This window comes from Homarus americanus, unplaced genomic scaffold (genome assembly GCF_018991925.1).
Source record: "Homarus americanus isolate GMGI-L3 unplaced genomic scaffold, GMGI_Hamer_2.0 scaffold51763, whole genome shotgun sequence".
Taxonomy (NCBI): Eukaryota; Metazoa; Arthropoda; class Malacostraca; order Decapoda; family Nephropidae; genus Homarus; species Homarus americanus.
Window position 1 is genome coordinate 14,405 of NW_024714408.1, and position 17,128 is coordinate 31,532.

Genomic DNA, 17,128 nt, shown 5'->3' on the forward strand with positions numbered 1-17,128 from the left:
CACCGCCCCTAGCAGGGTCTCTGCTGGTGCCCCAGTCCCTGGGAGGGCCCCTAGGGCGCTGCTGACCCTGGGAGAGCCCCTGGCAGTGCTGCTGTCCCTGGGAGCGCCCTTGCCTGCTCCACCACCCCTGGAAGGGCCTATGCGGGTGCTGCTCTCCCTGGGAGGGCACCTGGCAGTGCTGGTGTCCTTGTGAGAGCCCTTAGGGGTGCCACCGTCCCTGGGACGGCCCCTGGGAGTGCTTCGGTCTCTGGGAGGGCCCATGGTTGCTGTAGTTTTGGCGCTATTTAGAGCTCTGGGAGAAGCAACGTTAAGTAAATACACAGCCGCCCATCACATTTCCAGTATCATTGCGTTCTGAAGAAGGTAATGGAGAATAATATCCAACAGGAAAACATAAGATGGGGTGTTGTGCTGACTGACTGTTCTCTGCTTCTATTGGCTGTAATTTGGCGGGTTAAAAGAACAGTCCACCAATCACAGTTAAGTAAGGGAGTGCTGGACGTATGGAATATTTATGACTCGACGGACAAGCATGCCATAGGACCTCTGGGGACACTTGGGACGGTCCCTGGAGAGAGCGCCGCCCCTGGTAGGGCTGCTGGTAGCTCCACTGCCCCTGGCACGGTCCCTGGGGGCGCTCCCATCACAAGGACGGCCCCTGGTTGCAGTAATTTTTGCGCTATTTAGAGCTCTGGGAGAAGCAACGTTAAACAAATACACAGCCGTCCATCACATTTCAAGTATCATCGCGTTCTGAAGAAGGTAATGGAGAATAATATCCAACAGGAAAACATAAGTTGGGGTGTTGTGCTGACTGACTGTTCTCTGCTCCTATTGGCTGTAATTTGGCGGGTTAAGAGAATAGTCCACCAATCACAGTTAAGTAAGGGACTGCTGGAAGTATGTAATATATATGACACGATGGACAAGCTTGCTATAGGACCCCTGGGGGACCTTTGGTACGGTCCCTGATGTCAGTGCCGCCCCGGGGAGCTCATCTGTCCCTTGCATGACCCCTGGGGGCGTCGCTGTCCCACTGAGGGCACCTGGGAGCACCCCTGTCCTTGTGAGAGCCCGTGGAGGCGCCAGCGCCCCTTGCAAGTCCTCTGAGGGTGACAGCACCCTTGACAAGGACTCTGAGGGCGCCACCGCCCCTAGTAGGGTCTCTGATGGTGCAACCGTCCCTGGGAGGGCCCGTAAGGCGCTGTTTTCGCTGGTAGAGCCCCTGGCAGCGCGTCTGTCCCTTGGAGTGCCCTAGCTTGCTCCACTGTCCCTGGAATGGCTCATGCGGGTGCCGCCGTCCCTGGGAGGGACCTGGTAGTGCTGTTGTTTTTTTGAGAGCCCCTAGGGGTGCCACCGTCCCTGGGACGGCCCCTGGGAGTGCTTCCGTCTGTGGAAGGGCCCATGGTTGCTGTAGTTTTGGCGCTATTTGGAGCTCTGGGAGAAGCAACGTTAAGTAAATACACAGCCACCCATCACATTTCCAGTATCAATGCGTTCTGAAGAAGGTAATGGAGAATAATATCCAACAGGAAAACATAAGATGGGGTGTTGTGCTGACTGACTGTTCTCTGCTTCTATTGGCTGTAATTTGGCGGGTTAAAAGAACAGTCCACCAATCACAGTTAAGTAAGGGAGTGCTGGACGTATGGAATATTTATGACTCGACGGACAAGCATGCCATAGGACCTCTGGGGACACTTGGTACGGTCCCTGGAGAGAGCGCCGCCCCTGGTAGGGCTGCTGGTAGCTCCACTGCCCCTGGCACGGTCCCTGGGGGCGCTCCCATCACAAGGACGGCCCCTGGTTGCAGTAATTTTTGCGCTATTTAGAGCTCTGGGAGAAGCAACGTTAAACAAATACACAGCCGTCCATCACATTTCAAGTATCATCGCGTTCTGAAGAAGGTAATGGAGAATAATATCCAACAGGAAAACATAAGTTGGGGTGTTGTGCTGACTGACTGTTCTCTGCTCCTATTGGCTGTAATTTGGCGGGTTAAGAGAATAGTCCACCAATCACAGTTAAGTAAGGGACTGCTGGAAGTATGTAATATATGGCATGACACGATGGACAAGCTTGCTATAGGACCCCTGGGGGACCTTTGGTACGGTCCCTGATGTCAGTGCCGCCCCGGGGAGCTCCATCTGTCCCTTGCATGACCCCTGGGGGCGTCGCTGTCCCACTGAGGGCACCTGGGAGCACCCCTGTCCTTGTGAGAGCCTGTGGGGGCGCCAGCGCCCCTTGCAAGTCCTCAGAGTGCGCCAGCGCCCAGGACAAGGCCTCTGAGGGCGCCTCCGTTTCTGGCAAGGCCCTTAGGGGCGCCACCGCCCCTAGTAGGGTCTCTGATGGTGCAACCGTCCCTGGGAGGGCCCGTAAGGCGCCGTTTTCGCTGGTAGAGCCCCTGGCAGTGCGTCTGTCCCTTGGAGTGCCCTAGCTTGCTCCACTGTCCCTGGAATGGCTCATGCGGGTGCCGCCGTCCCTGGGAGGGACCTGGTAGTGCTGTTGTTTTTTTGAGAGCCCCTAGGGGTGCCACCGTCCCTGGGACGGCCCCTGGGAGTGCTTCCGTCTGTGGAAGGGCCCATGGTTGCTGTAGTTTTGGCGCTATTTGGAGCTCTGGGAGAAGCAACGTTAAGTAAATACACAGCCACCCATCACATTTCCAGTATCAATGCGTTCTGAAGAAGGTAATGGAGAATAATATCCAACAGGAAAACATAAGATGGGGTGTTGTGCTGACTGACTGTTCTCTGCTTCTATTGGCTGTAATTTGGCGGGTTAAAAGAGCAGTCCACCAATCACAGTTAAGTAAGGGAGTGCTGGACGTATGGAATATTTATGACTCGACGGACAAGCATGCCATAGGACCTCTGGGGACACTTGGTACGGTCCCTGGGGAGAGCGCCGCCCCTGGTAGGGCTGCTGGTAGCTCCACTGCCCCTGGCACGGTCCCTGGGGGCGCTCCCATCACAAGGACGGCCCCTGGTTGCAGTAATTTTTGCGCTATTTAGAGCTCTGGGAGAAGCAACGTTAAACAAATACACAGCCGTCCATCACATTTCAAGTATCATCGCGTTCTGAAGAAGGTAATGGAGAATAATATCCAACAGGAAAACATAAGTTGGGGTGTTGTGCTGACTGACTGTTCTCTGCTCCTATTGGCTGTAATCTGGCGGGTTAGGAGAATAGTCCACCAATCACAGTTAAGTAAGGGACTGCTGGAATTATGAAATATATATGACACGATGGACAAGCATGCCTTAGGGCCCCTGGGGACCCTTGGTATGGCCGCTGGGGTCAGCGCCGCCACTGGGAGGATCCCTGGGAGGAACACTGTCCCTGACAATGCCCCTGGGAGCGCCACTGTCACTCGGAGGGCTCATATGTGCCTCACTGTCGCTGGGAGAGCCCCTGGGAGCCCCACTGCCCATGGCAAGGACCCCTTGGAACGCTGTTTCTAGGAGGGCCCCAGAGGTCGCTGCCGTCCCTTGGATGGCTCTGGCTGCGCTGCTGTCCCGGCGAGACCCCCTTCGATTGCCAGCACCCCTGGCAAGGACTCTGAGATCGCCACCGCCCATGGCAGGGTCTCTGAGGTGCAACCCGTCCCTGGGAGGGCCCCTGGTAAGGCGCCGTTTTCGCTGGTTAGAGCCCCTGGGGGAGAAGCAACGTTAAACAAATACACAGCCGCCCATCACATTTCAAGTATCATCGCGTTCTGAAGAAGGTAATGGAGAATAATATCCAACAGGAAAACATAAGTTGGGGTGTTGTGCTGACTGACTGTTCTCTGCTCCTATTGGCTGTAATCTGGCGGGTTAGGAGAATAGTCCACCAATGATAGTTAAGTAAGGGACTGCTGGAATTATGAAATATATATGACACGACGGACAAGCATGCCTTAGGGCCCCTGGGGACCCTTGGTATGGCCGCTGGGGTCAGCGCCGCTACTGGGAGGATCCCTGGGAGGAACACTGTCCCTGACAATGCCCCTGGGAGCGCCACTGTCACTCGGAGGGCTCATATGTGCCTCACTGTCGCTGGGAGAGCCCCTGGGAGCCCCACTGCCCATGGCAAGGACCCCTTGGAACGCTGCCGTTTCTAGGAGGGCCCCAGAGGTCGCTGCCGTCCCTTGGATGGCTCTGGCTGCGCTGCTGTCCCGGCGAGACCCCCTTCGATTGCCAGCACCCCTGGCAAGGACTCTGAGATCGCCACCGCCCATGGCATGGCCTCTGGAGCGCCCCCGTCCCTGAGAGGGCCCCTGGAAGGACTCCTGTCCATGGGAGGGCCCTGGTTACAGAAGTTTTTACGCTATTTAGAGCTCTGGGAGAAGCAACGTTAAATAAATACACAGCCGCCCATCACATTTCCAGTATCATTGCATTGTGAAGAAGGTAATGGAGAATAATATCCAACAGGAAAACATAAGTTGGGGTGTTATGCTGACTGACTGTTCTCTGCTCCTATTGGCTGTAATTTGGCGGGTTAAGAGAATAGTCCACCAATCACAGTTAAGTAAGGGACTGCTGGAAGTATGTAATATATATGACACGATGGACAAGCTTGCTATAGGACCCCTGGGGAACCTTTGGTACGGTCCCTGATGTCAGTGCCGCCCCGGGGAGCTCATCTGTCCCTTGCATGACCCTGGGGGCGTCGCTGTCCCACTGAGGGCACCTGGGAGCACCCCTGTCCTTGTGAGAGCCTGTGGGGGCGCCAGCGCCCCTTGCAAGTCCTCAGAGTGCGCCAGCGCCCAGGACAAGGCCTCTGAGGGCGCCTCCGTTTCTGGCAAGGCCCCTAGGGGCGCCACCGCCCCTAGTAGGGTCTCTGATGGTGCAACCGTCCCTGGGAGGGCCCGTAAGGCGCCGTTTTCGCTGGTAGAGCCCCTGGCAGCGCGTCTGTCCCTTGGAGTGCCCTAGCTTGCTCCACTGTCCCTGGAATGGCTCATGCGGGTGCCGCCGTCCCTGGGAGGGACCTGGCAGTGCTGTCGTTTTTTTGAGAGCCCCTAGGGGTGCCACCGTCCCTGGGACGGCCCCTGGGAGTGCTTCCGTCTGTGGAAGGGCCCATGGTTGCTGTAGTTTTGGCGCTATTTGGAGCTCTGGGAGAAGCAACGTTAAGTAAATACACAGCCACCCATCACATTTCCAGTATCAATGCGTTCTGAAGAAGGTAATGGAGAATAATATCCAACAGGAAAACATAAGATGGGGTGTTGTGCTGACTGACTGTTCTCTGCTTCTATTGGCTGTAATTTGGCGGGTTAAAAGAACAGTCCACCAATCACAGTTAAGTAAGGGAGTGCTGGACGTATGGAATATTTATGACTCGACGGACAAGCATGCCATAGGACCTCTGGGGACACTTGGTACGGTCCCTGGGAGAGCGCCGCCCCTGGTAGGGCTGCTGGTAGCTCCACTGCCCCTGGCACGGTCCCTGGGGGCGCTCCCATCACAAGGACGGCCCCTGGTTGCAGTAATTTTTGCACTATTTAGAGCTCTGGGAGAAGCAACGTTAAACAAATACACAGCCGTCCATCACATTTCAAGTATCATCGCGTTCTGAAGAAGGTAATGGAGAATAATATCCAACAGGAAAACATAAGTTGGGGTGTTGTGCTGACTGACTGTTCTCTGCTCCTATTGGCTGTAATTTGGCGGGTTAAGAGAATAGTCCACCAATCACAGTTAAGTAAGGGACTGCTGGAAGTATGTAATATATATGACACGATGGACAAGCTTGCTATAGGACCCCTGGGGGACCTTTGGTACGGTCCCTGATGTCAGTGCCGCCCCGGGGAGCTCATCTGTCCCTTGCATGACCCCTGGGGGCGTCGCTGTCCCACTGAGGGCACCTGGGAGCACCCCTGTCCTTGTGAGAGCCTGTGGGGGCGCCAGCGCCCCTTGCATATCCTCTGAGGGTGACAGCACCCTTGACAAGGACTCTGAGGGCGCCACCGCCCCTAGCAGGGTCTCTGATGGTGCCCCAGTCCCTGGGAGGGCCCCTAGGGTGCTGCTGACCCTGGGAGAGCCCCTGGCAGTGCTGCTGTCCCTGGGAGCGCCCTTGCCTGCTCCACCACCCCTGGAAGGGCCTATGCGGGTGCTGCTCTCCCTGGGAGGGCACCTGGCAGTGCTGGTGTCCTTGTGAGAGCCCTTAGGGGTGCCACCGTCCCTGGGACGGCCCCTGGGAGTGCTTCGGTCTCTGGGAGGGCCCATGGTTGCTGTAGTTTGGGCGCTATTTAGAGCTCTGGGAGAAGCAACGTTAAGTAAATACACAGCCGCCCATCACATTTCCAGTATCATTGCGTTCTGAAGAAGGTAATGGAGAATAATATCCAACAGGAAAACATAAGATGGGGTGTTGTGCTGACTGACTGTTCTCTGCTTCTATTGGCTGTAATTTGGCGGGTTAAAAGAACAGTCCACCAATCACAGTTAAGTAAGGGAGTGCTGGACGTATGGAATATTTATGACTCGACGGACAAGCATGCCATAGGACCCCTGGGGACACTTGGTACGGTCCTGCTGGGACCCCTGGGGGCGCGCTGTCCCAGAGCGGCCCCTGCCCCTGGTAGGGCTGCAGGACTAGCTCCACTGCCCCTGGGACGGTTCCTGGGGGCGCTTATCAAAGGACGGCCCAGGTTGTCCAGTCACATTTCTATTTAGAGCTCTGGGAGAAGCAACGTTAAAAAATACACAGCCACCCATCACATTTTAGTATCATTGCGTTCTGAAAGAAGGTAATGGAGAATAATATCCAACAGGAAAACATAAGTTGGGGTGTTGTGCTGACTGACTGTTCTCTGCTCCTATTGGCTGTAATTTGGCGGGTTAAGAGAATAGTCCACCAATCACAGTTAAGTAAGGGACTGCTGGAAGTATGTAATATATATGACACGATGGACAAGCTTGCTATAGGACCCCTGGGGGACCTTTGGTACGGTCCCTGATGTCAGTGCCGCCCCGGGGAGCTCATCTGTCCCTTGCATGACCCCTGGGGGCGTCGCTGTCCCACTGAGGGCACCTGGGAGCACCCCTGTCCTTGTGAGAGCCTGTGGGGGCGCCAGCGCCCCTTGCAAGTCCTCAGAGTGCGCCAGCGCCCAGGACAAGGCCTCTGAGGGCGCCTCCGTTTCTGGCAAGGCCCCTAGGGGCGCCACCGCCCCTAGTAGGGTCTCTGATGGTGCAACCGTCCCTGGGAGGGCCCGTAAGGCGCCGTTTTCGCTGGTAGAGCCCCTGGCAGCGCGTCTGTCCCTTGGAGTGCCCTAGCTTGCTCCACTGTCCCTGGAATGGCTCATGCGGGTGCCGCCGTCCCTGGGAGGGACCTGGTAGTGCTGTTGTTTTTTTGAGAGCCCCTAGGGGTGCCACCGTCCCTGGGACGGCCCCTGGGAGTGCTTCCGTCTGTGGAAGGGCCCATGGTTGCTGTAGTTTTGGCGCTATTTGGAGCTCTGGGAGAAGCAACGTTAAGTAAATACACAGCCACCCATCACATTTCCAGTATCAATGCGTTCTGAAGAAGGTAATGGAGAATAATATCCAACAGGAAAACATAAGATGGGGTGTTGTGCTGACTGACTGTTCTCTGCTTCTATTGGCTGTAATTTGGAGGGTTAAAAGAACAGTCCACCAATCACAGTTAAGTAAGGGAGAGCTGGACGTATGGAATATTTATGACTCGACGGACAAGCATGCCATAGGACCTCTGGGGACACTTGGGACGGTCCCTGGAGAGAGCGCCGCCCCTGGTAGGGCTGCTGGTAGCTCCACTGCCCCTGGCACGGTCCCTGGGGGCACTCCCATCACAAGGACGGCCCCTGGTTGCAGTAATTTTTGCGCTATTTAGAGCTCTGGGAGAAGCAACGTTAAACAAATACACAGCCGTCCATCACATTTCAAGTATCATCGCGTTCTGAAGAAGGTAATGGAGAATAATATCCAACAGGAAAACATAAGTTGGGGTGTTGTGCTGACTGACTGTTCTCTGCTCCTATTGGCTGTAATTTGGCGGGTTAAGAGAATAGTCCACCAATTACAGTTAAGTAAGGGACTGCTGGAAGTATGTAATATATATGACACGATGGACAAGCTTGCTATAGGACCCCTGGGGGACCTTTGGTACGGTCCCTGATGTCAGTGCCGCCCCGGGGAGCTCATCTGTCCCTTGCATGACCCCTGGGGGCGTCGCTGTCCCACTGAGGGCACCTGGGAGCACCCCTGTCCTTGTGAGAGCCCGTGGAGGCGCCAGCGCCCCTTGCATATCCTCTGAGGGTGACAGCACCCTTGACAAGGACTCTGAGGGCGCCACCGCCCCTAGCAGGGTCTCTGCTGGTGCCCCAGTCCCTGGGAGGGCCCCTAGGGCGCTGCTGACCCTGGGAGAGCCCCTGGCAGTGCTGCTGTCCCTGGGAGCGCCCTTGCCTGCTCCACCACCCCTGGAAGGGCCTATGCGGGTGCTGCTCTCCCTGGGAGGGCACCTGGCAGTGCTGGTGTCCTTGTGAGAGCCCTTAGGGGTGCCACCGTCCCTGGGACGGCCCCTGGGAGTGCTTCGGTCTCTGGGAGGGCCCATGGTTGCTGTAGTTTTGGCGCTATTTAGAGCTCTGGGAGAAGCAACGTTAAGTAAATACACAGCCGCCCATCACATTTCCAGTATCATTGCGTTCTGAAGAAGGTAATGGAGAATAATATCCAACAGGAAAACATAAGATGGGGTGTTGTGCTGACTGACTGTTCTCTGCTTCTATTGGCTGTAATTTGGCGGGTTAAAAGAACAGTCCACCAATCACAGTTAAGTAAGGGAGTGCTGGACGTATGGAATATTTATGACTCGACGGACAAGCATGCCATAGGACCGCTGGGGACACTTGGTACGGTCCCTGGGGAGAGCGCCGCCCCTGGTAGGGCTGCTGGTAGCTCCACTGCCCCTGGCACGGTCCCTGGGGGCGCTCCCATCACAAGGACGGCCCCTGGTTGCAGTAATTTTTGCGCTATTTAGAGCTCTGGGAGAAGCAACGTTAAACAAATACACAGCCGTCCATCACATTTCAAGTATCATCGCGTTCTGAAGAAGGTAATGGAGAATAATATCCAACAGGAAAACATAAGTTGGGGTGTTGTGCTGACTGACTGTTCTCTGCTCCTATTGGCTGTAATTTGGCGGGTTAAGAGAATAGTCCACCAATCACAGTTAAGTAAGGAACTGCTGGAAGTATGTAATATATATGACACGATGGACAAGCTTGCTATAGGACCCCTGGGGGACCTTTGGTACGGTCCCTGATGTCAGTGCCGCCCCGGGGAGCTCATCTGTCCCTTGCATGACCCCTGGGGGCGTCGCTGTCCCACTGAGGGCACCTGGGAGCACCCCTGTCCTTGTGAGAGCCTGTGGGGGCGCCAGCGCCCCTTGCATATCCTCTGAGGGTGACAGCACCCTTGACAAGGACTCTGAGGGCGCCACCGCCCCTAGCAGGGTCTCTGCTGGTGCCCCAGTCCCTGGGAGGGCCCCTAGGGCGCTGCTGACCCTGGGAGAGCCCCTGGCAGTGCTGCTGTCCCTGGGAGCGCCCTTGCCTGCTCCACCACACCTGGAAGGGCCCATGCGGGTGCTGCTCTCCCTGGGAGGGCACCTGGCAGTGCTGGTGTCCTTCTGAGAGCCCTTAGGGGTGCCACCGTCCCTGGGACGGCCCCTGGGAGTGCTTCGGTCTCTGGGAGGGCCCATGGTTGCTGTAGTTTTGGCGCTATTTAGAGCTCAGGGAGAAGCAACGTTAAGTAAATACACAGCCGCCCATCACATTTCCAGTATCAATGCGTTCTGAAGAAGGTAATGGAGAATAATATCCAACAGGAAAACATAAGATGGGGTGTTGTGCTGACTGACTGTTCTCTGCTTCTATTGGCTGTAATTTGGCGGGTTAAAAGAACAGTCCACCAATCACAGTTAAGTAAGGGAGTGCTGGACGTATGGAATATTTATGACTCGACGGACAAGCATGCCATAGGACCGCTGGGGACACTTGGTACGGTCCCTGGGGAGAGCGCCGCCCCTGGTAGGGCTGCTGGTAGCTCCACTGCCCCTGGCACGGTCCCTGGGGGCGCTCCCATCACAAGGACGGCCCCTGGTTGCAGTAATTTTTGCGCTATTTAGAGCTCTGGGAGAAGCAACGCTAAACAAATACACAGCCGTCCAACACATTTCAAGTATCATGGCGTTCTGAAAAAGGTAATGGAGAATAATATCCAACAGGAAAACATAAGTTGGGGTGTTGTGCTGACTGACTGTTCTCTGCTCCTATTGGCTGTAATTTGGCGGGTTAAGAGAATAGTCCACCAATCACAGTTAAGTAAGGGACTGCTGGAAGTATGTAATATATATGACACGATGGACAAGCTTGCTATAGGACCCCTGGGGGACCTTTGGTACGGTCCCTGATGTCAGTGCCGCCCCCGGGGAGCTCATCTGTCCCTTGCATGACCCCTGGGGGCGTCGCTGTCCCACTGAGGGCACCTGGGAGCACCCCTGTCCTTGTGAGAGCCTGTGGGGGCGCCAGCGCCCCTTGCAAGTCCTCAGAGTGCGCCAGCGCCCAGGACAAGGCCTCTGAGGGCGCCTCCGTTTCTGGCAAGGCCCTTAGGGGCGCCACCGCCCCTAGTAGGGTCTCTGATTGTGCAACCGTCCCTGGGAGGGCCCGTAAGGCGCCGTTTTCGCTGGTAGAGCCCCTGGCAATGCGTCTGTCCCTTGGAGTGCCCTAGCTTGCTCCACTGTCCCTGGAATGGCTCATGCGGGTGCCGCCGTCCCTGGGAGGGACCTGGTAGTACTGTTGTTTTTTTGAGAGCCCCTAGGGGTGCCACCGTCCCTGGGACGGCCCCTGGGAGTGCTTCCGTCTGTGGAAGGGCCCATGGTTGCTGTAGTTTTGGCGCTATTTAGAGCTCTGGGAGAAGCAACGTTAAGTAAATACACAGCCACCCATCACATTTCCAGTATCAATGCATTCTGAAGAAGGTAATGGAGAATAATATCCAACAGGAAAACATAAGATGGGGTGTTGTGCTGACTGACTGTTCTCTGCTTCTATTGGCTGTAATTTGGCGGGTTAAAAGAACAGTCCACCAATCACAGTTAAGTAAGGGAGTGCTGGACGTATGGAATATTTATGACTCGACGGACAAGCATGCCATAGGACCTCTGGGGACACTTGGGACGGTCCCTGGAGAGAGCGCCGCCCCTGGTAGGGCTGCTGGTAGCTCCACTGCCCCTGGCACGGTTCCTGGGGGCGCTCCCATCACAAGGACGGCCCCTGGTTGCAGTAATTTTTGCACTATTTAGAGCTCTGGCAGAAGCAACGTTAAACAAATACACAGCCGTCCATCACATTTCAAGTATCATCGCGTTCTGAAGAAGGTAATGGAGAATAGTATCCAACAGGAAAACATAAGTTGGGGTGTTGTGCTGACTGACTGTTCTCTGCTCCTATTGGCTGTAATTTGGCGGGTTAAGAGAATAGTCCACCAATCACAGTTAAGTAAGGGACTGCTGGAAGTATGTAATATATATGACACGATGGACAAGCTTGCTATAGGACCCCTGGGGGACCTTTGGTACGGTGCCTGATGTCAGTGCCGCCCCGGGGAGCTCATCTGTCCCTTGCATGACCCCTGGGGGCGTCGCTGTCCCACTGTGGGCACCTGGGAGCACCCCTGTCCTTGTGAGAGCCTGTGGGGGCGCCAGCGCCCCTTGCATATCCTTTGAGGGTGACAGCACCCTTGACAAGGACTCTGAGGGCGCCACCGCCCCTAGCAGGGTCTCTGATGGTGCCCCAGTCCCTGGGAGGGCCCCTAGGGTGCTGCTGACCCTGGGAGAGCCCCTGGTAGTGCTGCTGTCCCTGGGAGCGCCCTTGCCTGCTCCACCACCCCTGGAAGGGCCTATGCGGGTGCTGCTCTCCCTGGGAGGGCACCTGGCAGTGCTGGTGTCCTTGTGAGAGCCCTTAGGGGTGCTACCGTCCCTGGGACGGCCCCTGGGAGTGCTTCGGTCTCTGGGAGGGCCCATGGTTGCTGTAGTTTGGGCGCTATTTAGAGCTCTGGGAGAAGCAACGTTAAGTAAATACACAGCCGCCCATCACATTTCCAGTATCATTGCGTTCTAAAGAAGGTAATGGAGAATAATATCCAACAGGAAAACATAAGATGGGGTGTTGTGCTGACTGAATGTTCTCTGCTTCTATTGGCTGTAATTTGGCGGGTTAAGAGAATAATCCACCAATCACAGTTAAGTAAGGGACTGCTGGAAGTATGTAATATATATGACACGATGGACAAGCTTGCTATAGGACCCCTGGGGGACCTTTGGTACGGTCCCTGGGAGAGTGCCGCCTGTAGGGGGCTGCTGGTATTCCACTGCCCCCTGGCATTTAGTCCCCTGGGGGGGCGCTCCTACAGACGGCCCCTGCCGCAGTAATTTTTGGCGCTTATTTAGAGCTCTGGGAGCATAAACGTTAAACAACACACAGCCCATCACATTTCAAGCATCATCGCTGCTCTGAAGAAGGTAATGGAGAATAACACTCCAACAGGAAAAACACATAAGTTGGGGTGTTGTGCTGACTGAATGTTCTGCTCCTATTGGCTGTAATTTGGCGGTTAAGAGAATAGTCCACCAATCACAAAGTTAAGGTGGACTGCTGGAAGTATGCACATATATGACACGCTGGACAAGCTTGTTATAGGACCCCTGGGGGACCTTTGGTACGGTCCCTGATGTCAGTGCTGCCCAAAGCCTCATCTGTCCCTTGCATGACCCCTGTGGGTGTCACTGTTCCTGTGAGGGCCCCTGGGAGCGTCCCTGTCCTGGTTAGAGCCCGTGGAGGCGCCAGCGCCCCTTGCATATCCTGTGAGGGTGACAGCACCCTTGACAAGGACTCTGAGGGCGCCACCGCCCCTAGCAGGGTCTCTGGTGGTGCCCCAGTCCCTGGGAGGGCCCCTAGGGCGCTGCTGACCCTGGGAGAGCCCCTGGCAGTGCTGCTGTCCCTGGGAGCGCCCTTGCCTGCTCCACCACCCCTGGAAGGGCCTATGCGGGTGCTGCTCTCCCTGGGAGGGCACCTGGCAGTGCTGGTGTCCTTGTGAGAGCCCTTAGGGGTGCCACCGTCCCTGGGACGGCCCCTGGGAGTGCTTCGGTCTCTGGGAGGGCCCATGGTTGCTGTAATTTTTGCGCTATTTAGAGCTCTGGGAGAAGCAACGTTAAGTAAATACACAGCCACCCATCACATTTCCAGTATCAATGCGTTCTGAAGAAGGTAATGGAGAATAATATCCAACAGGAAAACATAAGATGGGGTGTTGTGCTGACTGACTGTTCTCTGCTTCTATTGGCTGTAATTTGGCGGGTTAAAAGAACAGTCCACCAATCACAGTTAAGTAAGGGAGTGCTGGACGTATGGAATATTTATGACTCGACGGACAAGCATGCCATAGGACCGCTGGGGACACTTGGTACGGTCCCTGGGGAGAGCGCCGCCCCTGGTAGGGCTGCTGGTAGCTCCACTGCCCCTGGCACGGTCCCTGGGGGCGCTCCCATCACAAGGACGGCCCCTGGTTGCAGTAATTTTTGCGCTATTTAGAGCTCTGGGAGAAGCAACGTTAAACAAATACACAGCCGTCCATCACATTTCAAGTATCATCGCGTTCTGAAGAAGGTAATGGAGAATAATATCCAACAGGAAAACATAAGTTGGGGTGTTGTGCTGACTGACTGTTCTCTGCTCCTATTGGCTGTAATTTGGCGGGTTAAGAGAATAGTCCACCAATCACAGTTAAGTAAGGGACTGCTGGAAGTATGTAATATATATGACACGATGGACAAGCTTGCTATCGGACCCCTGGGGGACCTTTGGTACGGTCCCTGATGTCAGTGCCGCCCCGGGGAGCTCATCTGTCCCTTGCATGACCCCTGGGGGCGTCGCTGTCCCACTGAGGGCACCTGGGAGCACCCCTGTCCTTGTGAGAGCCCGTGGAGGCGCCAGCGCCCCTTGCATATCCTCTGAGGGTGACAGCACCCTTGACAAGGACTCTGAGGGCGCCACCGCCCCTAGCAGGGTCTCTGCTGGTGCCCCAGTCCCTGGGAGGGCCCCTAGGGCGCTGCTGACCCTGGGAGAGCCCCTGGCAGTGCTGCTGTCCCTGGGAGCGCCCTTGCCTGCTCCACCACCCCTGGAAGGGCCTATGCGGGTGCTGCTCTCCCTGCGAGGGCACCTGGCAGTGCTGGTGTCCTTGTGAGAGCCCTTAGGGGTGCCACCGTCCCTGGGACGGCCCCTGGGAGTGCTTCGGTCTCTGGGAGGGCACATGGTTGCTGTAGTTTTGGCGCTATTTAGAGCTCTGGGAGAAGCAACGTTTTATAAATACACAGCCGCCCATCACATTTCCAGTATCATTGCGTTCTGAAGAAGGTAATGGAGAATAATATCCAACAGGAAAACATAAGATGGGGTGTTGTGCTGACTGACTGTTCTCTGCTTCTATTGGCTGTAATTTGGCGGGTTAAAAGAACAGTCCACCAATCACAGTTAAGTAAGGGAGTGCTGGACGTATGGAATATTTATGACTCGACGGACAAGCATGCCATATGACCTCTGGGGACACTTGGTACGGTCCCTGGGGAGAGCACCGCCCCTGGTAGGGCTGCAGGTAGCTCCACTGCCCCTGGCACGGTTCCTGGGGGCGCTCCCATCACAAGGACGGCCCCCGGTTGCAGTAATTTTTGCGCTATTTAGAGCTCTGGGAGAAGCAACGTTAAACAAATACACCGCCGCCCATCACATTTCAAGTATCATCGCGTTCTGAAGAAGGTAATGGAGAATAATATCCAACAGGAAAACATAAGTTGGGGTGTTGCGCTGACTGACTGTTCTCTGCTCCTATTGGCTGTAATCTGGCGGGTTAGGAGAATAGTCCACCAATGATAGTTAAGTAAGGGACTGCTGGAATTATGAAATATATATGACACGACGGACAAGCATGCCTTAGGGCCCCTGGGGGCCCTTGGTATGGCCGCTGGGGTCAGCGCCGCCACTGGGAGGATCCCTGGGAGGAACACTGTCCCTGACAATGCCCCTGGGAGCGCCACTGTCACTCGGAAGGCTCATATGTGCCTCACTGTCGCTGGGAGAGCCCCTGGGAGCCCCACTGCCCATGGCAAGGACCCTTTGGAACGCTGCCGTTTCTAGGAGGGCCCAAGAGGTCGCTGCCATCCCTTGGATGGCTCTGGCTGCGCTGCTGTCCCGGCGAGACCCCCTTCGATTGCCAGCACCCCTGGCAAGGACTCTGAGATCGCCACCGCCCATGGCATGGCCTCTGGGAGCGCCCCCGTCCCTGAGAGGGCCCCTGGGAGGACTCCTGTCCATGGGAGGGCCCCTGGTTACAGAAGTTTTTACGCTATTTAGAGCTCCGGGAGAAGCAACGTTAAATAAATACACAGCCGCCCATCACATTTCCAGTATCATTGCATTGTGAAGAAGGTAATGGAGAATAATATCCAACAGGAAAACATAAGTTGGGGTGTTATGCTGACTGACTGTTCTCTGCTCCTATTGGCTGTAATTTGGCGGGTTAAGAGAATAGTCCACCAATCACAGTTAAGTAAGGGACTGCTGGAAGTATGTAATATATATGACACGATGGACAAGCTTGCTATAGGACCCCTGGGGGACCTTTGGTACGGTCCCTGATGTCAGTGCCGCTCCCGGGGAGCTCATCTGTCCCTTGCATGACCCCTGGGTGCGTCGCTGTCCCACTGAGGGCACCTGGGAGCACCCCTGTCCTTGTGAGAGCCTGTGGGGGCGCCAGGGCCCCTTGCAAGTCCTCAGAGTGCGCCAGCGCCCAGGACAAGGCCTCTGAGGGCGCCTCCGTTTCTGGCAAGGCCCTTAGGGGCGCCACCGCCCCTAGTAGGGTCTCTGATGGTGCAACCGTCCCTGGGAGGGCCCGTAAGGCGCCGTTTTCGCTGGTAGAGCCCCTGGCAGTGCGTCTGTCCCTTGGAGTGCCCTAGCTTGCTCCACTGTCCCTGGAATGGCTCATGCGGGTGCCGCCGTCCCTGGGAGGGACCTGGTAGTGCTGTTGATTTTTTGAGAGCCCCTAGGGGTGCCACCGTCCCTGGGACGGCCCCTGGGAGTGCTTCCGTCTCTGGGAGGGCCCATGGTTGCTGTAGTTTTGGCGCTATTTGGAGCTCTGGGAGAAGCAACGTTAAGTAAATACATAGCCACCCATCACATTTCCAGTATCAATGCGTTCTGAAGAAGGTAATGGAGAATAATATCCAACAGGAAAACATAAGATGGGGTGTTGTGCTGACTGACTGTTCTCTGCTTCTATTGGCTGTAATTTGGCGGGTTAAAAGAACAGTCCACCAATCACAGTTAAGTAAGGGAGTGCTGGACGTATGGAATATTTATGACTCGACGGACAAGCATGCCATAGGACCTCTGGGGACACTTGGTACGGTCCCTGGGGAGAGCGCCGCCCCTGGTAGGGCTGCAGGTAGCTCCACTGCCCCTGGCACGGTTCCTGGGGGCGCTCCCATCACAAGGACGGCCCCTGGTTGCAGTAATTTTTGCGCTATTTAGAGCTCTGGGAGAAGCAACGTTAAACAAATACACCGCCGCCCATCACATTTCAAGTATCATCGCGTTCTGAAGAAGGTAATGGAGAATAATATCCAACAGGAAAACATAAGTTGGGGTGTTGCGCTGACTGACTGTTCTCTGCTCCTATTGGCTGTAATCTGGCGGGTTAGGAGAATAGTCCACCAATGATAGTTAAGTAAGGGACTGCTGGAATTATGAAATATATATGACACGACGGACAAGCATGCCTTAGGGCCCCTGGGGACCCTTGGTATGGCCGCTGGGGTCAGCGCCGCTACTGGGAGGATCCCTGGGAGGAACACTGTCCCTGATAATGCCCCTGGGAGCGCCACTGTCACTCGGAGGGCTCATATGTGCCTCACTGTCGCTGGGAGAGCCCCTGGGAGCCCCACTGCCCATGGCAAGGACCCCTTGGAACGCTGCCGTTTCTAGGAGGGCCCCAGAGGTCGCTGCCGTCCCTTGGATGGCTCTGGCTGCGCTGCTGTCCCGGCGGTAGACCCTTTCTTGGATTGCCACAGCACCCCTGGC

The 17,128-nt window shown here is 55.8% G+C and overlaps 2 protein-coding genes across 2 annotated transcripts; both read right to left on the reverse strand.

Moving 5' to 3' along the window:
- Positions 1-3,898: 3,898 nt before the first annotated feature.
- On the reverse strand, positions 3,899-6,209 carry LOC121878703 (collagen alpha-1(I) chain-like). The gene is made up of 4 exons (XM_042385057.1): positions 5,738-6,209; positions 5,340-5,460; positions 4,639-4,883; positions 3,899-4,287 (listed from the first exon to the last, which is right to left on the reverse strand). The coding sequence occupies exons 1-4, from the start codon at positions 6,207-6,209 to the stop codon at positions 3,899-3,901; spliced, it is 1,227 nt and encodes a 408-aa protein (XP_042240991.1).
- Positions 6,210-8,804: 2,595 nt separating this feature from the next.
- On the reverse strand, positions 8,805-9,699 carry LOC121878714 (elastin-like). Its single transcript, XM_042385065.1, has 2 exons — positions 9,228-9,699; positions 8,805-8,950 (listed from the first exon to the last, which is right to left on the reverse strand). Exons 1-2 carry the CDS (start codon positions 9,697-9,699, stop codon positions 8,805-8,807), a joined length of 618 nt encoding a protein of 205 aa, XP_042240999.1.
- Between the last annotated feature and the right edge of the window lie 7,429 nt (positions 9,700-17,128).